General features: G+C 41.1%; 1 protein-coding gene across 1 annotated transcript in view; it reads right to left on the bottom strand.

Annotated features, from left to right (window-relative positions):
- Nucleotides 1-20,248, bottom strand: part of dnm1a (dynamin 1a) — a 48,343-nt gene that overhangs the window by 26,635 nt on the left and 1,460 nt on the right. Inside the window, exons 2-10 of the mRNA XM_070850067.1 lie at nucleotides 12,936-13,009; nucleotides 11,622-11,771; nucleotides 11,200-11,403; nucleotides 10,453-10,551; nucleotides 9,198-9,358; nucleotides 8,934-9,076; nucleotides 8,712-8,847; nucleotides 7,059-7,126; nucleotides 4,656-4,794 (exon numbers count right to left, since the gene is read on the bottom strand). Coding sequence (XP_070706168.1) covers nucleotides 4,656-4,794; nucleotides 7,059-7,126; nucleotides 8,712-8,847; nucleotides 8,934-9,076; nucleotides 9,198-9,358; nucleotides 10,453-10,551; nucleotides 11,200-11,403; nucleotides 11,622-11,771; nucleotides 12,936-13,009 — 1,174 coding nt within the window. The remainder of the gene's footprint in view (nucleotides 1-4,655; nucleotides 4,795-7,058; nucleotides 7,127-8,711; nucleotides 8,848-8,933; nucleotides 9,077-9,197; nucleotides 9,359-10,452; nucleotides 10,552-11,199; nucleotides 11,404-11,621; nucleotides 11,772-12,935; nucleotides 13,010-20,248) is intronic.

Raw genomic sequence — 20,248 nt, 5'->3', positions numbered from 1 at the left:
CTAATGCAGAAGAATAGTTCAAAGTCTGTGATATTACCACACAAAAACAGAATAAACAATGTTCCTGGCAGAAAAGCTTCTTTTTCCCAGCACACTGTGGGTCTTTTTCCATGAGCTCATTGCAAACCCACGAATGCAGACATTGGTGGGCCTCCAATGTGACACAAACACATTTGGAGAAGTGTGAGGAAAGAAGAAAAATCAAAAACAAAATCACAGAGCAAGAAAAGAAAAATAGAAGCTGTTTTCTTGCAAGCTACAATGCATCTTTCGCACCCGTCAGATGGTTTGGCGAGTGAGTGGATACCAACGGGCCTCTTTCTGGTTCCAAAGGTGATTTACTGCTTCCTGGGTTTGGTCCAATTACAAAGCAAAGAACACCCATAAGGAATAGATGCTTTATAATAATGGGACAGATAAATGTCAGCCTAATTACTGGCATTAAAACTTGTACTGCCAGTGTTTTAGAGTTTCTCACATTGTTCTTTTCTGGCAATATTGCAATTTGAATGATCCAATCATAGTTTAGCAGCCATATTGAGGCACAGCAGTTGTAGAAACAGTGTGCATGGTGCTGTTGTAAGAGTAAAAAGTCTACATATGAAGAGTCTGGATTTTCAAATTGCCTTTCCAAAACCAAAAGCACCAGAGCAAAAGTTTAAGGAAAAGAAGTCTCTTTATCTCTTTTGAATTTTAGGAAATATTAGAAAATATTTTCAACTCAGTAAGCATAGATGGCAGATTTTTAATACTGTTGACTTGATGGTTTTCACTTGATGGTTTTCACACTTCACTCAAACTGTGGATGTATTCCATGTCCAAGCAACTGATAATTCTAATAATTGAGCTGCTTGAAAGGTGCATTGCAGCTTGAGCACAGACTAATCCGATGAAGTGTTCCGTGCCTTAAAAATGGACAAACAAACACAAAACTGACAGTGTTTTTTTTTTTTTACAAACAAAGCTGCAGGCAGAGGCACTCAAACTGATTTGGATTGACATGCAATGCAAAGGAGCAGGGAGGAAGGGGTGGGAGAGAGGAGGATGGAGGAAGACGTAAAACTGACCCCTTTGTGGATTTTCCCAACCACTGTATATTAAAATACAGTATCTTTAAATACACTATGTCTCTGAAAGTGAAATCATGATAAAAGAGCGACAGAGAAGAGAAATCCAAAGGAGGTCACGCTCTCTTTTTGATCATTTGCTTTGCAAGGAAGCAGCCGGTTCAAAGGGTTAGAGGAGGACAGGATGGAGAGGACAAAAGAGAAATAAAGAGATGCTCGAGTACGTCAATTAGTCAGTGAGTGGAACTACACAATCAGTCACTCCACTATATTAAACCATACTGACAAAGACAGAAAAAAAAATACTTTAACCGCCTTAAATCAAATGATCATTTGATATTATGAGGTCAAAAAACGAAAGAAAATTATCTAACATGCAAGTTGAGAGGCAATCATTTGTTACATTGTCAATATAAAGCCAATAATTGACAGACGGCATATGTCAGTAGAAACTTTTGATCAAAATGTAGATTATACGATTGCACAAGTAAGAGCTGGTGTAGGGATAGACCGATATCTGCTGGCTGAAGACATCCAGTGATATAATGCTTCTATTTGCAAATGTTAGACCTATGCTGAATATGCATGTAACCTAATCATAGTCAGTTTACATAAATTAATTAACTTATTAACTAACACAGTCTTTCCAGACGGTGACGTTGGTTGATTGTGGGATTGTGATGTTGGTATCCTTAAGGGTCATCGGGGGGGCTGCAGCCAGTCCCAGCTGACACTGGGCCTGCACCTGCATGTCCTGCATGTCTTTGGACTCTGGAATGAAGTCAGAGTACTTGGGGAGATGCATGCAAACTCCACACAGAAAGGCCTCAGCCAGCTCGTAGGTTCAAACCTGGAACCTTCTTTTTGTGGGGCAACAGTGCGAACCACTGTATTGCCATACTGCCCCAGACTGAAATATCTAATCTATTAATGGTGGAGATATTCATGGCTCTCAGAGGATGAAGCTTATTGGTTTTGCTGATCCCTTAGCTTATCCTTTAGCGCCACCATGAGGTTGACATTTGTGGGTTTGAGTAAAGTGTCTCCACAGACATCAATATGCTTCAGAAATTCATGTCCCTTTCAGGATGAATTGTAACAACTTTGGGGCTCCCTTTACTTTCCATCTACCACCATCCTCAAGTCAATTTGTCCAGTTCTTTAGATTATGACTAATGACATTTCATCAGATGTACTTTCCAATTAGTGTTAGTTAACAAATATCAGCATGCTAACACGCTAAACTGTGCTACATAATATTCAACTCTGATTATTCTCAGGTATCACCTGATATCAATAATGGGCTAAAAACTGCCCAGTCATCGGTCTACCCCTACCTGTGCCATTAACATTGATAGTGAGAGTGGCTTGGTTCTTTTTGGCATTTTACCTTTTGACTACACTTTTGTATGGTGAAGGTGAGTTCGCTCACTACCATATCTATACACTTCAGTGTGGGCTCCTTCAGCTTTTGGATCTGCTTTTTCACTATGGCCTCAAAAGCCAGGTCAGGGGTGAACAGCCCCGTCCTGTAGGGATAGGCAAGTGGCACGGGAGAGAGGATTAAAAAAAAAAAAAAAAAAAAGACAAAAAAGGTGGTGAGAGAGAAAGGAGAAATGAAAGCGCCAAATGAAGAGTTGTAAGAAAACATAAAGAAACAGGTGAGAAAGTGAAAGTGTGAGACAAACAAAAAGCAAAGGAGTGAAAACGGATGGTGATGGAAAGGGACAATGCACGAATTGGAGATGGAACAGAAGAAACAACAAATTGAAGATGAAAAAGACAGGTGTGAAGTTTGGGGGTGGGGGTGGGGGGGTAAACAGCACAGAAGGAAGAAAATCCAAGTGAGACATTTATTTTCCCCTGAAGCCATTCTAAAACAGTGCTGGAGGCTCTCTCTATCAATAAAGAGCAAACAGAGAGAGAAGACATGAGAAGGAAATAGAGAGAGCTCCACGTCTGCACCAACACCAGCCAAAAAGTCCACGCAACGCACCGCAAGACCACAGCTGTGCACTCTGACGTTCATCCAAAACACCCTGATCCCCCCCGGAGCTCAACCTTTCTCCACCCATCCCTCCTTTTTCCTCCAATATCCAGCGGGATTTTAATTGTAACATTTAATATCATAAGGCCTTCAAGTTTTTGCAGTCCAGCTGCTGTTCAAATTGTTTGGTCACAGTGGATCAGTTTGGATAGAATGCTGCTCTTTCTTTTGGCCTCGCTCACATGCTGCTGTAGCTGGGAGCGCGACCTGTGAGGAACAGTTAAAACATGATCAGCATGGCTCCTGTCCGCTGCAGGTGCACAGCTGCAGTCTCACACACAAGGAAGTCTGGATGCTGAGGTCATCCAATATGGCTGCCAGGTATTCTAAATGTCTGACAAATAATTTTCTGCAGTGCAGGCGAAGTATCTTACTTGCAATTCTTGAAAGAGAACTAAGCCTGCTTGAGCTGAAGTACTCAATTCCACATACAACTCCCAGTTGTTCACACAACATGTTTTGTGCAAACAAGAATATAATGATTCCTTTTCTTGTGCACACAGGTTTTTATCTTAACGGCTTTGGAAACTCCATAAGAAACATTTTGCTTTTTTTTTGTTTGTTTAAACTGAAATGACAGTAGTATTCAAAGAATCCATGTCATAACAAGGATTGTTATTAGTACAAAGTACTGCAGAGGTTTAGTGTAAGTCAGCACATGTATTGCATCGTCCATTAAGTGCAGAAACAGTGTACGATGACAGTTAATACGTAGTACGTACTGTTAGTATGTACTGTGGAACTGGGACAGTGCAAAATTATCCTCCTTAATGTGCCAGTACCACCTTCCTGAGGCTGCTCACTACTTTTCAAAGTGCATGTAGTTATAATAAGTCATCACAAATGTGCTTATAGTAAACCTAAACACAATTACCGACTTTAACCCTAGAACACTAACGTCGGGTGATTTTCACCCATGCGATTGTGGTCACGTGATTTTTATTGTGTGTCTTTTTTTCACTCATTTTAGAGCCTTTTTATAGGGTCTCCCCATGATACCTTTTGTTTTGTTTTATGAGACGTTGTATAGGGGAAAATAAAAGAAGAGTACTTCAATATATTTTGATGATTTTTTTATCGGGTATATTATATCGGGTAAAATATACCTGACGTTAGTGATGGTGTTACTAACTGTTAGTTTTCTAGGGTTAAAATGATCTGAAAAAAAGGAACTTGACTTTTTTGCGCAGAAACTGGCATGAAAATTGTCAATCAAATTCATAAACTCAAAGTTGAGACTGCTTGGACCTTTCACAGGCAACCATATTTTGATGACACTCTGCCTCCACACTAGTTTTCTACAGCACAGCTCTCTACCACAGCCAGCCTGTCCAGCCAAACAGGTACAGTAGGCAGGCAGGCAGGCAGGCAGGTACACCACAGCCCACCCTGCCACTCCAGGTGTCCCCTCACTGTCCATAAAACAGCAAAGGCTGGAGAGAGCCGGGTGGCTACAGTAAAAGGGGATGAACAGCAGAGGGACTTTGCAGATGAGGGTTAAAAATAAAAAATGCTATCCACCATTTACTTTTAGTTTTTACCTTCTTGGTACACTGCCTAACTGTATTGACTAGCTCAGAAATGACCATGTCAACACATTTGGTGCAAGGCTCTTTAATCTTCCCAATCTGCCTTTTCACAATGGTCTCAAAGGCCATGTCCGGGGTGAAGAGGCCAGTTCTGCCCGACAGAAAGAGAACCAGCCACGGGGCCAAAAAAAGAGAAAGATGGTGGAGAGAAAGACAGAAGGAGGGAGGAGGGTTGGGTAAAAAGAAAAGTGTTAATTATGAAGAATTCCCCTCTGTTTCTGAGTTTTTTCACAAACATAAACAGACAAGGGTTAGACAAAGAGTGGGAAAGAGAATGGAGCAATTTCTAGAATAAATATGTCTTTTCTCTGAGAGGTTGTTATGAGTTAGCATGTTACTGCAGACTGGTAGGCCCACTATCCTTTAAGACAGGGGTGTCCAAACTACGGCCCGTGGGCCAACTGTGGCCCGTGGTCCAATTTTCATTGGCCCGCAGGAAATTCTAAAAATGTATTGGAATACGGCCCACACATGGAACTTGCACTGGACTGTATTGTACTTCTTAGTCTCACTGCTAGGTGGAGTAACTGTCTGGCAGCTTCTCTATAAAATGAGTAATAGAAGAAGAAATTTGCTACAGGTGACCCAAAATGGCAGAATCAAGTGAGTGTAGAAAGTTTCAGACGCGGTGTGTGATGAGAGCACAGCTAATAACTAATGACGATCACTTTTGCATTACAGAGGAACTGCTTGATGTTAGCAGTCTAAAGAGCACCACGATGGGTGAGGATGTTTTTGAAGCTGTGCCAGATGCAGTTGGCTTGATGGGACTTAAATGGGACGAGCTGTGTGGAGGTGCGACGGATGGGGCTCCAGCTGGGACAGGCGAGCACAAAGGAATGGCCTCTACGGTGTCCGCCGAGGGGCAAGAAAGTGGAGGTAAGGCTGTTAATTCGAGCACCAGGGCTCTAGCACAGACTATTTCAAGCTTCCCTCTCTGATGCTGATGCTGATACTGGTGCTGAATCATATTCAGTTATCAAGCAGAATTTACCTACATTTGATTGATTTTGCCAACTTTAATCCATTAGAGGTGAGGCGATATACGTCACCTCTAGCGGATTACAGTTAGCAATATAGCTCACTTCTAGTGAGTGGCCCAGCCCTTTGTATGTTTTTCTGTATGTGGCCCTCAGTGAAAAAAGTTTGGACACCCCTGCTTTAAGAGGACAAATAGGATCTCACTTAAAACAGAAGATGTAATGTATCTAATTTATTACTACATGTGCTGTCCAATCAGAGTTTCATCTGCCAACATTTTTAGACCCATGATTAAAACAAACTTTAAAACATGCATGACAATTCACATGCAACCCCTGGTTTTGTCCCCCACACCTGGTTTCTGTGGGATTAAAGGCAAGCGTTTGTTTTAAAGAGACTGCCACTGAAAGAAAACAAAAATCCGCAACGTTGGCGGTGCGCACTGGAACTCTTTCGATAACATGAATGCGCCACCCAAAATCCACTTGTCTGAATAGGAATATGGACTTTTTCTGCAAATCTTCTTTTGCTAACATTTGAATTTAAGTGACCTAATTAAGGTGAAAACTGTAATTATGACCCACTGCTACCACTAGTTACACCAAATTATCAACAACCCAGTGACAATATTTCTATCTATCTAGCTGTTACCGATTAATATCCTGCCAATCATCTATTTTGGCGATTAACTCTGATAATGAAATATGCAAAATTACGTATAAACCAGTAGTAACAGAAACTAACAAGATTCTGCCAATCATAGAGATGAATGAATATTATTTCTTAGTACATTCCACACATGCTTGTTACCCAAGCAGCCCATGAATCACATATCTCCTGCGTCTCGCTATGTCCCGTGTATATATCCTTCTATATATTGTCTGATTTAGTCAAACCAAACACTATTCTAAATACACTCTGGCATCAGATATACACTTAGATTATTTCTCTTTTGTTTTTATGGCCTTTTTTGGATGATACAGTGGAATACATACGCATCCTCCATACGCAAACAGAGAAAGAGAGAGAGACAGAAGTGCAGAGAAGAGGACAAAGCCAGCTGCCGCACATCCCAGATGAAAGGTGTAGGATTTCACCAACCAGACAAACAACCGACAAACAGGCCACACACCAGCGTGGATGGAAACAAAAAGTATATGGTAAGGCCAGAAAAAACAATATCTGTCCCTGATCCTCTCTCTCTGAGTGTGCTGATGCCATTAGTATTCAACAGAGCGCTCATTCCAAGTATAGAGGTCTTGGTGATTAGATGAGCAAAGTCAGTCAGATGCAGAGGTGAGAGAGAAAGAGTGGGCGGTGAAGTAAAGAGGGAGGAAGGCGGGGACGGAGGGGTGAGTCCGAGGGCGGACGTGCCTGATTCCGTGAATGTTCTTGATGGCGTAGCTGATCTCCTTGCGGAGCTCCTTCTCATCAAACTCCATCTGCGAAAGAAACAGAGACAAAGGAGAAGATGAAGAATACACACAGATTCATAGAACAGTTAGACTTCTCTCTCCTCCTACCAGAGGTGCTGGTAGGAGGATTTTCCAAACGTTTCCCTTCCCTTTCCCCTCTAGTCTTTAAACTAAGATAAGCTGACAGTCTCCTTGATCCAGCTTCATTTTGAACAGATTGTAGCAGTCTTCTCATCTGGCTTTCGACAAGAAAAAAAGGGATATGAAAGCATGCCTTTATGTACTGCAGAACCATTCTTTCCCACTTTGCTCAACAAAGGTTCATATTTTCCTCAAAGCATGTGTTATAAACATATGAACCACAATGCTTTGCTACGTTATGAGTCAAGCTTCTGGTTAGGAAGCAACCTGCTCCGTCGTCTCAGCGGGGAACCTGCAGAGTATTTTTGTGGGGCCTCGGTCACAGACAGTAAGCTTTATATCCTCAGAGGGAGGGCGAGAGAGGACGAAGGAGGGGGATGGATGAGAGGAAGGAGGAAAAGAGCAAAGGCTTGCTGAGAGAGAAAGTGAAAAAGGATCGTACACGTAAAGAGGGGGGTAAGGTAAAAGGATTAGAGAGACTGAGGTTGGGGGAGGTGGATGAAGACAGGACAGTCGTGGGATAAAGATGATGTGAGAGGTGAACAGAGAGGATGCGGGGGATGGGTAAAATGTAGATGATATGATGACGGAGTGAGAGAAGCAGGAGGAAGACAACAGTGGAGGAAGTAGTTTAACTGAGAGGGAGGCGGTCAGAATCAGAGTCCTGAGGGAGGCTTTCTCTGCTTCTGACGCTGGGAAAGGATTCCCGAGAGAGAGAGATGTAATGATGCACGGAGACATGGAGAGACATTTTTTCTATCTTCATTATTTCTATACACCGCAATTTACAGAATTATATACACACTATTTACTCACTTCACATTTCCAATCACTGTGGATCAATCAAAGAATGAGAATCCCTACAAGTTCGACAATCTCAAATATTTACAGGGTGTTTTGTGTTGCAAAAAAAATAATTTTCATATATACAGAGGCTGGACTATAAATCATGAATGCTTGGCCTTGCATGAATTTAATTAGTCCTGAGAGACTGTATGAAAATTACTGGCAGCAAGGGTAGGTGAGCAAAGAGGGAGGGTTATGATTTTTTTCTTTTCGCCGAAAGAAGGGTACTCTTACCTTTTGGTAGAGCACAGGAGGGTAATCACCCCATATTTACATTTAAAAAAAACAAAAAACGTTGCACCCATATGTATAGGATAAGAGTTCTGCCAGTGTTTTAGGCCTTAATTATTCCCATCACAATCACCTAGCTAATAGGACCAAATTGCAAGTTATGAGACACACACATGTGGATTAACAGTCCTGCTAACAGTCCTCTTTCCCTTTAGTCATTTAGTTCATCATAATTTAAAAGTTTAGTTTCATTTAGTGTGTCTTTATTGTAAAATCGGGAGTAGCATCAACTCAGTACCAGACTTTCAGATAAAGGGGTTTGCAGTTTTTGCAAGTCAAAAGGAGGGTACAAATAACATGTCGATAACTAATCAACAATATCTGGCGCACACACCTTGACCAGTTCAAAGGGGAAACGCTCATGGAAGATACGATTGATCCTAGCACCACCTGACAGCTCAGCGGTGTCAATCTGGTCTCCAGAGCCCTCTATGCATTTCTCAAAGTCCACAGAGAACTGCTGCACCATCCTGCAGGGAGGCACACACACAGATATCAATGAATCTATTCTCCTGAATCTATCCATCTGTCTATCTGTCTACTGTCATCTACTCACTGGAGCAGAGCCTTGGTTTTGCGAGATGGATCGTCAGGTCTGAAGTTCTTGTACTCGTCCACCTCCTTCTCTATGGAGAGAAGCTGACTCTGGAGCTTGGCCCGCAGATTCGGCAGGGTGTCCCGGATGTGGTTGGTCAGTTGCTGTGCAGGTCAGAGGTCAGAGTTAGATTGATGGGAATACGGAGAATGTTGCTGGAAAACGCAGGAGTTATGATTGGATGTTATACTGACACCTGACTGACACTCTTGCTCCTCTACACACCTGATTGAGGATTTTCTGGAGGTAAGGAGTGCCCATTCGGTCAGCCAGGTGTCTATATGAAGGGTGGGAGAGAAAGAATTTCCTCTCAGCAGCCATAGCAGCATTGATGTCCTTCCTGCCATCTATGTCCTTCTGGCTCCTGTTCACCACACCGACGTAACCTGGACAAAACAGACCGACAGACGTTTACAATGCAGGCTGAAACACTGTGAGATTTGTAGAAAACAGATCCAACTCTTTTTATCACTTCCTGGAATTTTTGAGAGCAGGCTGGAACAGTTTCAAGACTTGTGGCCTGACTGGTAATTTGACTGGAAGATAGTATAGTCTTGCATTAAAGCAGTCTGGGATTCTGCTGGGTTCTTATTTTCTACATGTGATCTGTGCTGAGTTTGAACAGCCAAACCCGAAATGAACAGCCCCTCCAGGACCAAACCGCTTAGAGCTGCATTTAATGATGTTTAGCTGACAGAAACCACATTTTAGGAGGCACTGGTATTAAAGAACAGAATATAGATGATGGATGAATACAGGAGAGAGAGAGGAAGGAAGGTGGAATTACATGAATAAATCCCTGTATGTGTGTGTCCACATTTTTAAGGCAGAAAGAGAAAAAGAAAAACAACCAGGAGAGTTCAGGTCATGCGGATCCCATTTCACTTCCAGTTAAGTTTTCTCATGCATTACTCGGTTAAAGGCCGTTTCATGCTCTATAACTAATGCAACTGTGAGCCAGCAGCCTCGTTAATGTGAACATCCACAGCATTAGACACAGAGGGACGTGGAGAAAAAGAAGAGGAGGAAAAAACATAGAAAAAACAAAGGACATGGAAAATATTCAAGAGCACATGCCTGGGTTCTAACCAAGTGCAAATGGAAAAGAAAATCACCACATCAGCACATTGCAGTAAAGGGCAGCTCATAAGACACATGCAAGCTTGTTTCCAAGACAGTGTTTTTCTCCTTGCCCCCTTCCCTGCTTCTCCTTTCCAACTCTTCCTCTCTCTTTTTTTCTGTCTGTCTTTTACTTTCTTACTCAGCACTGTTTTATCACACCCTCCTCCATCTCTCTGTCCTGTTTCTTTCTCTTTTTTCCCTTCTTTGTTTTTCTTCTCAGTAGTTGGAGCATTGAACATCTCTGAGTATGACCACCTTACTACCACAAGAGGGAAACAGTGTGTCATGGTTGGGCTCCTGAAGTAGAAAGGAGACTCTGTCCTGCTGTTTGTGTAAGTGTGTGAGTGTTTTTACTCACCCCTCCTGAGTGGAAGCAGCTTATTCTCCAGGATTTCTTTAGCATCTGTCCCCTCGTCCATCAGGTCCAGCTTGGTGATCACACCAATGGTCCTCATGCCTGCATGCACACACACAAATACACACCTCAATTATGGCAAGCCAATCATGAAAACTGAGCTGAAAATGATCTCTGGTGCTGAAAACACATTTCACATACTTAAATATCAAAACTAGAATAACTCAGTCTGCAGAATGCCACCTATCAGAGTGTTATTGCACATATATTAAGTTACCAAATTATTGTTACTGACATGTGTTCACGTGTAATTTTAGAGTTGCAGTTGGTCCTGATAATAAAACAGCATGTACTCGTAAAGCAATTACATAAATAAAGTTAGAAATTGTTTCACAATAAAAGTTGCAAAGATAGAATTAACTAATCAACAAATATAAAAGCATTAAAATAGAAATGATCGAGACAATAGAAAGGCAATTTTCAATGTGACATGGTACTCTGAAATAACTGCAGTGGGGTATAATATACAATATTTCTCTTTCAAATATAGTGCAGTAGTATTAAGTAACATACAGTAACATTTAAATATTCAAGTAAAGTACATAAAACCTATATTTAAGTACATTAAATGTACTTAGTTACTTTCCTCCACTAGTTTCCCTTCAGTCAGATTACACTCTGTTTGTGTGTGTGTGTGTGTGTGTGTGTGTGTGTGTGTGTGTGTGTGTGTGTGTGTGTGCATACTCTCACCCTGAGGGTCGACCTCTTTGGCAATCTTTAAAGCGTCAGAGTTGGCCAGATCAGAGTTGGCTGGGGAGACGGCCAGCATCAGGCAGTTCTCCTTGGTGACAAACTGCATCAGCATTTCTCTGATCTGGGACTCGATGTCTGCAGGTTGGTCGCCCACCGGCACCTTGGTCATCCCCGGCAGATCCACCAGGGTCAGGTTCAGCACTGTGCAAAGAAAAGGGAACAGGACAACTAAGAGAAAGCTAAGCAAACTATGAGGCATTCTTGCTAAATGAAAATATTGGTGGTACATAATTGATGTCAGACAACTTCAGGAGTGAGCTGATTTTTAAAAATATACCCCTATATTCGTAGTAACACAACTGTAAAACAACATGCAAGTCAACACAAGCTTGCATTCTTGTAGAGTTCGTCAACCTCACCATTAGGCGAGTAGACGCGCAGGTTGATGGGCACAGCGGAGATGCCCTTGTTAGCTCCAGTGATGCGGTCAGTCTCTGCCTCGATCTCCTGCCGGACCTCATCAAAATCTATAAACTTTTTGCCCTTACAGTGGAGGAACTCGGCATGCTCTGGAAGAGACGGTAAAAAAAAACACAGATTGATGAAAGTGAAACTGAAGAAAAAAACATGAAGGAGCAGAAGAGAGGGAAAAGGATGCAGTAGAGGAGACTGTTAAGAGGAGACATACTAAACTGAGCCCAAATGTAATCATTTCACACAGAAAATAATAGAAATGTTTTCACTTAAATGCAAATGCACACTACAGATGTGTTTCAGCATACCAATAGATTCACAGTTAACATAAATGCCAATTAAAAACTTTATATTTGACAACAAACCACAAGGTCTTAAATCAGCGTTTTGCTGTCAACAATTTGATAACTTCAGTCCTGGTTCTAGCCTCTACTTGTTTACATTTTAGCAAATTGGCACCAAAAATATGCTGAATTAGCTATTAGCAGTCCCTGTTTGCAATGAACCCACAGACCTACAGAGAGCTATCACTGGATTACTTTCATACTGCCATAAACCGAAAAAAGTGAGGATTTCTGGAGTTAAAAGGAGCATTTTTTCCCCTTGTGTTTATAAGATGGTTTATGGACATTTATTTGCAATGTAAATCAAGGAAAATTATATCTTCAGGAACTGTAAGTCACAGAGAATCTCAAAAGATGAGTGTCATGTCTGTGAGTTCAGCTTTGACTGACCTATAACTCAGAGAAGGAGTATGAATTCAGATGCAGATTGTAGCAAATGATTGCATGAGTTTTAGAGTTACATTAATTGCCTCTTCCATAAGGTAATACAGCAGGATAATTAGGTTGAATTAATTTCTGATTCACACCATGACTAAGGTGCGTGAAGAAAATTGCTGCAACAGCCTAATGAAGTGTAACCGTGGTAACATGAGGATGTTGCCTTCATCTCTCAGATCCACATCTGTGGAGATGAATGGAGAGGAAAAGATGTTGAAGGGTTGAAGGAAGGCTTTCCCTTGAGGAGGGTGGAGGAGCAGATGCTGAATGTTGAAATCACTACAGAAGTGCTTTAAGATGCAATTTGTTTAATAGCGATTAGATACTGGCTTTAACCAGACCATCACAGAATTGAAGAGAATAAAAGAAACTAAAAGAAATGTATTTTTGCATTTTTTTTTCAGTCAGCTGATGAAGCTTCTTAGTTCGTAATATCCCGTGGAACAAGAACTTCCATGAGTGTTAGGACATTTTCACCTGTGGGACAGTTCATCAGCTGCAGAACCAAAGGACGACGGGTCACAATGCCAGAACCACGGGGAAGGAAATCCCTGTAACACAAGACGTAGACAGCAAAGAAAATTATCAGTAAAACTAGAAACAGTGGAGAGCAACAGAAATAAGAATTATACATACAGAACAACCCGGCAGTTCCGAAATTTCTACACAGAGCATAGATACTGCAAAAACAAATAAACAGATTCAAGAAATTAGACACATGACATGAAGCATGACAAAAAGACTAACGAACATGAGTCAGTGGAAATAAATCAGTATTTCTAGACGTTATTCCCCAAGGAAAAGTGTACAAACATGTACACACGGTGTGTGTGTGTCTGTATAGCTCAGTGAATCCACTGCATATAACAAATAAGTGAATTGTCAAACAAAATAATACAACTGTTCATCAGCTTTAACGAATGTTTTAGAGTATTAAAATGTAAAAAAAAAAAAAAAAGACAAATCCCCAAACATTACTGCAGAATAGTTTCAAACCCTGATGGGTCGCAAGCAAATAAAACCACAAGCAGAATGAAATTAAACTAAGTGTTTCTAATGTTTTCTTAGTAATCTGACCTGTTTATTTCAATGTCTGAAAACTGAATTACTGAAAGTGATAAGAGATAAAACATTACCTTTGGCAGAAGGTAAGGTGTCAGTGATTTTTTTTTTCACTTTTTCACTTTAAAAAAATTTGTGTGTGTGTGTTCGTGAATGCGTGAGAGCATGTGTTCAAGTCCACGTGCCTGATTACATGTTTCTATGGGTTTTCTTTCACAGGAAAACACTGTTTTCTTTAGGGTGTTCAGCTGCTTATGCAACATCAGTGTCAACTCGCCACCGGCACTGTGCTCCTCAACCAGCTGACTGCTGTTTACAGCAACAACAACAACAAGGCGCTGTTAGAGACGCATGCTGCCATTTTCAATCTAACGTTGCATAAGAGCAATTTATTGGCTCGTCTTGCTTTTAGTCAGAAGAAAACGTCAGTATGCAACGTACAGCGTTGCGACACAGTTGTAACTGAAGCGTTCAGATGAAGAGCTGCAAAATGTTTCCAAAAAAATTCAGTTTATAATAATACAACCTGAAAAAGTTTAACACTCAGATAAAGTCCTTAGTGTCTGAGGGGAGGGTTTTCAGTAACAGCAATCAACTGAACAGCATGAATAAGAAACAGACGAGGCCTCTGCTTGAACCTGAAGCAAAGCCTGAGGCACTTTGGATACATGAGTCATGAGCTGAGAGCTAATCAGGGCTGAACTGCTTTTGCTCAAAAGTGTGACCTAACCAGAAAAAAGCCAATTCAGCAATTTGATGTTAAAGTGAAAATGTGGGGGATGTAGATGTATTGTTATACATTCTGCTCTAGTTTTAAAGAAATAGTTCAACATTTTGGGAAATACGTTTGCTTCGATATCGTCCGTGAGCTGACAAACTCACATTAAATACAAGCTCTTTGTCATTGTCACCATAGCAGTGTTTCTACTACATTCTGTTTCAGTTTTTCTTATGTAATAACATAAAATATGGGTAAAAGAGGGCACCGCTATTGGATCATTACTAGTTATCAACAGATAGCCTTCAGAGTTTACCGATATCAGGATAGGAAAAGTTGGATTGGTGCAGCCCAGCTTGAAATACCCAAATCTTTCTGTCCAACACCTCAAACCACTATGATAATTAATATATAGACATCTATGGTTACCTATTTTTGAACACAGCACAATGTAACCTGAAAAAAAAAAGAAGCAACAGCAGACTAAAAGTACTACTACTGCTAAAAGTAAACCTTTCTGAAGGATTGAAGTGAGTGTTATAAATTCATAAAACTGCAGGATGCTGCAGCTCATGTGTGACTTGGATGCCTTTTAGAGGAGACAGATGGCCTTAACTGCAGGTCCTCCTCTCACTCCGCTCCTCCTCATCCTCCCCTTAAACTGTCACCGCAGGGACCGTCCGCACGAGAGGTGAAGCCACAATCGAAATCCGCTACAGAGAAGACTGACAGCGGCGTAACTGTCTGTTCACTCATCATATACCTAATACTGCTGAGAGGGTGAATGTCCTCCCATCCACACCTTCCCCCACCTGCCTCACACTTATCTATCTATCCATCGACCCAGGGGTGGGCAATATGACGATACGGTGAAAACAATGTACATTTTTCAGTCCGCAGAGATTTCCCAATGATTTTAAATGATAACAGCTGTCCTTTAATATCGCATCATTAATTACTTTACAGCAAAACTTAATCCATTCGAGTGTCGTACCTTGATTTGTCAGATATTTCATTCAATAAATTAACCATAAACAGAGACCCCTGCCTGGTTATTTTACCCATTAGTAGTGTTTTCATTGATTTTCGAATCAATGATAATCAATAATCTGGGTCGGGGGACGTCACAGACACACTGAGCATCGCTGCTGGAGAGTCACAGCCGAGCCCCACTCAGATTAACATGATCAAATTCTTATTTTAGCATCAGTTTCACACAAAGTGATTTCATGGAATAAACTTGAATCGTTCATTCATTTTCTGTCATTTACTGCAATGTACACACACACACACACACACACACACACAGCAGACACACACACACAAATGCCTAATTCACTCAAATAGACTTCACAGTTTTAATGAATCAAGCCTTGTGCACTTTTTGAAAGAAAAATTAAGATGAGATAAAAAGAAATTAGGGGACACACTTCCTTGCAATCAGGGTTCATTCTTTCGCTCAGTTTCTTCTCACTTTCTAAAATCTCTTTGCGTCTTTGTTTTGCTTTAAAAGAAAAAGAGGGAATGCCCAACAGAAGCGCGATCAGTTCTCACGATGAAAATAAGATTGTTGTAAGAATAGTTTTCATGTAAAGATCCATATCTCTCAATGGCTGTTTTTCTTCCACAAATGTGAATGAATGTTACATGCGTCCCCATTAGACACTGTGATAATTTTGATAACTCAACGCGCTGCTCGTTGGTCTCCTCATGTGCGTCACATCACTTCCGATTCGCACACACAGTCAGACACTGAGCCCCATCTAATCCCGCTCTAATGCGTGCAGCAACAACAGCTCTGACAGTAGTGAATCAGCACAACCAAGCAACTTTCCCTCCTGGCAGGGTTGTAGTCTTTGAAGGACGAGGCCACTTTCTGGTAATGAATTGACTTTTACACACACACATTACTGTCAGCCACAGTGGTAGATGGAGCCGATGAAATGACTGGTCAGTGTATGGTGGACATCCAGATTAAACCAGAGCCAAAGGCAGAATGCATTGCAGGTAGACAGAGATTAGTGGTAATCCTCTGTAGCAGTACCAGGACAAATGTGTCCTCTCTTCCTCTGGTCGATTGACAGAAAAATAATCTGCGACTATTTTTATCTTTTATCCTTATTTTTAATCTATACATCGATTCAATCATTCTCCAAGCAAAAACACCAAACACTACCTACTTCCAGTTTCTCAGATGTGAAGATCTGCCACTTTCTTTTTTTTGACCAAGCAATGAATCAACCAATCAAGAACATTGTGTCTGTGAAAGAAAATGATAGGCCACAACATAGTAGTTATTTCCTTACCGATCGATTGATTTATTTGTTTTCAATAAATGACCAGAATATTATGTGGTAGTGTGTTGAGTTTATAATCAGTTTTTCATATTACTGCTAAAATAATATGGACAAAGACCAATCTGAGCCAAGATAAATAATTTATTTAAATGATTGGAAATTATTGTTCACGCTTGTTGACTTGTATGCTGGCCTGTAGATTAGTCTCACATCTTTTATATGTTCACCTGATCTGCCGTGCACTGACTCAAAGATTCTTGAATGTGACGGAAATTAATAAGAATTACTGAACTGGAGGTGCAACAGCTGAACAATGTCTCAGTTTTCCCTGTAGCTACTACTAAATGCTCTATTTTTCTCTCGAGGAAATCATTAAATATTACCAAAAAGGGTTTATTTCAAGAGCTTATTCCAATATTTAGATTGTATGCTGGGTGGTTTATCGTATTGCAGCATCAGACTGTACAAATCATTTAAGGACTCTCCTACTCTGTGCTTCTATTTCACTCCCTCCTCCTTACGTTTCTATCTGGAAAGAATAAAGGTTTAACAGAGCACTTCACCGTCCTTGCCTTTCACATGAGTGAAGCTGCTGCTTCCCGTCATAACGTCTCCGGCTTTCTCTGTGTTATGTAATACATGAAACAGCTATATATCGTTAACCTAATCTCTGGGTGGGGGTTGGAGTGATGCTGGCAGCAGGCAGAGAAAAGCATCTGTGTTGTGGGTTGTGCTAGTGCCAGCAGCCTTCACTGATAACAAAGTGCTTCAGTCGGCAGTACGTCCCAGGAAAACAACATACAGAGTGGTACGATTTTTCAAATCGCTCGTGCATCCCTCGAAACAATTCTTACAAAAGAGTGCTCCACAACAGCACATTCTTAAATCACCTGGACAACCATGACTGACTTAGCGCTAAAAGTGTCGTGGCAAAAGCTGGAGTGCATTCAATACGTTCCTGAAGTTAAATTCACGCTATTGCTTCTATAATCCACCACAGTGACAATAGACTGAGGTTTATGAGGTCATGTTGATATGAATATCATGCATGACGAGGATTGAAAGTAATCATCTGTGGTCTCTTCTGTATTTGTTGTGTTTTAGGGCAAGCAGCTGTGGTGCTGATTTAGCATCAGCTGTCCGAAAGAGCTGAAAGAGCTGAAAGAGCTGTCCGTGGTTCTGAAAGTGGTTTGTGGACAACAACAAAAAGCATGCAGTTTGGAACACTCACTATACTTTTGCAAACATTGTCCAACGGGCAGCTGCACGCAGTGATTGGCAGCATATTAAGTGACTAAGTGATAAAGCCAATGAAGTCAAACCTTAGTGAAATCCACTTTCATTCAGCATTACAGTGGATTTGTAACTTTTGTCTTCACTGTCTCCTCATTCAAATGAATGAAATATAACGTTTTCAGTATAATTATGTAAAAAAAATAAAAATAAAAATGCTCCTGACCCATTTTCAAAATAAGATATAATGTCACACTGCTCATGTAATAACGTTGAATTAAGTCAAATGTCAACATCCCCACCGCTACCTGCACTAACAGGTTTCACCCAGCTGGCACTGCCTGTGTTCTCTGGAGACCAGTAAAGCTCCCCGCTTTGCCTGTGCTAATTAGACATGTGGGAGACTAAAACGCGGGCTGGCTGATAGATGAAGAGAGGGAGGTGTGCTCGGATTCAGATTTGTGAAATGTCTTCTTCACTGTCAAATCACAGGCAGACCAACGGGACACACCCAAGAGATGACCACAGAGTGATGACTTATCTGTGTTTGCAGGTATAACCGATCCTGACATAGTTAGTCAATTAATTGCTGAGCCAATCATTAAATGAATCTATTTTTTTAAGAGAGTAATTGTTACTTAGTTATTTACCAAGCAGAACTGCCAAACATTCTCTGTAAACTGCAGGGACTTCTCTGCTGTTGCATCATTGTAAATTGAATATCTTTGGATGTAGTTCGCTGCTCTCTTCTGGGGCTCTCAGAACTTCTACTGGCATTTCTCACTATTTTTGATCCTCTAGATACTAAATGATTAATCGGATTAATGAAAAAATAATCAAAAGATCAAACATTAATGAAAATAATCATTGATTGCAGCCCTAAGATGATATCTACTGACCCAAAAACAAAATAATATACAGTATATATATACCGACTTTTGTCATTCATTCAAGAAGAAAAGAAAAAATAATTTGAGTTTAAACTTGCTGCCTTTGCTTTGCAGTTGAGCACTTTTATAAAGCACTTTCATATGTTACGGCAACAAAGCACCTTTGAGTTGAACTGAAACTGAATGAGGCAGAATGGGCTGGAAAAGGGTGGGTTAAACTTGATAGACAGAGACGACGGTAGTGTCTCTGTGAGGGCAAATTATGAAAGCAGGATGAAAAAACAGCGGAGGACAGAGTGGATGAATCTGATCAGTGTCCTCAGATGTTCTCTCGTGCCATCAGCGCAGCATATCTTAACACCCTGTCTTGCGCTAAGAGGGTGGCTGTCCTTGTCCCTGAGTCACGTGACTGATGCCAGGCAGGCATCAAATCTAATCCACCTGAGAGGAAAGGTGTCATGTGAGCCAAATCTAACAGTGTCTGGACATACAGTCAACTCATTTAACGCGTTATGATCTGGTTCCATGGCGAATTTTACTAGACTCAAAGGAGAGCAGATTTCACCTGAGTGCTAAGACACCTTGTGAAATAATTGATGTTAATGTATCTGCGCCATTTATAACTCTCCTCTACTTTGGCACTGGTTGCCCGTGCTGACCGTAAGCAGCAGTAACAAACAGAGGGAGAAGCAAAGCCAGGGCCAGAGCTGTGTGAGCGAAATAATCACTCCTGCGTTACTGGGAAAATTTGCAACAATGCTGTGGGTTTCTCTTGGAGTAAAACTGATTAAATAAGGGAGGGGAAAGATAGAGATGAAAAAATAGACGTGTTGTCTGCGTGTGTTGGTTAGAGACAGGAGGATGGGAGGATCTGAGCGACGTCACTACAGCTGGACTAGGAAAGTGCATACATTAACACACTGCATGAGAGGAGACGGCACAGACTGACTTGCTTGCTGACACGTACGATCTAACATTTCCCTGTAGTGATCTTAACATTTTTCCTCGACTTCCTCCCGTCACGACCGTCCAACCCACGGGTGAGGCGGCGTAATTACGATCAAGCTGTTTCTATGACTACTGCTGGGTGAGAGCAGCAAAACGCGGCCTCGCAATGTAAAACAAGTGACAAAAGTTCTATTAGACAGATCAAATCAAATAAAGTACCATGCAATATCTACTTCATTTTAGTTTGTTATGGTGTATTTTTATGTTGAGGATTATTCGGGTTCTGATCTGGACTCAAAGGAGAACCAATTTAACACACCACAGTCTGTTTACAGGTCTTAGGGAGTACTAATGCGTAGTACTAATGCGTAATTTCCCCAAGTGACATATGTTGCATGCTGTCAAATCTCCAACCAAATTGTGCTGGTTTGAGTTGCTGAGTAGGCAACAAGGTTTTGACAAAGAAGAAGACTGAGATCTGTGGTTCTTCTGCCTCGATTTTCCTCTTAATTTTAGTGGTAATGTTATGTGTGTGTGCGGCAACGTTAAATCGGCTGAGTGCACTTTTAAATCCCCTATATGGCACTTAGACTACGTCGCTCACCACCACCACCACTAGATGACCCTGACATGTAAACAGTA

The sequence above is a fragment of the Pempheris klunzingeri genome, chromosome 19, assembly GCF_042242105.1.
Source record: "Pempheris klunzingeri isolate RE-2024b chromosome 19, fPemKlu1.hap1, whole genome shotgun sequence".
Taxonomy (NCBI): domain Eukaryota; kingdom Metazoa; phylum Chordata; class Actinopteri; order Acropomatiformes; family Pempheridae; genus Pempheris; species Pempheris klunzingeri.
The sequence above is the reverse complement of the archived record's forward strand: the minus strand, read 5'-3'. Positions and strand labels throughout refer to the sequence as shown.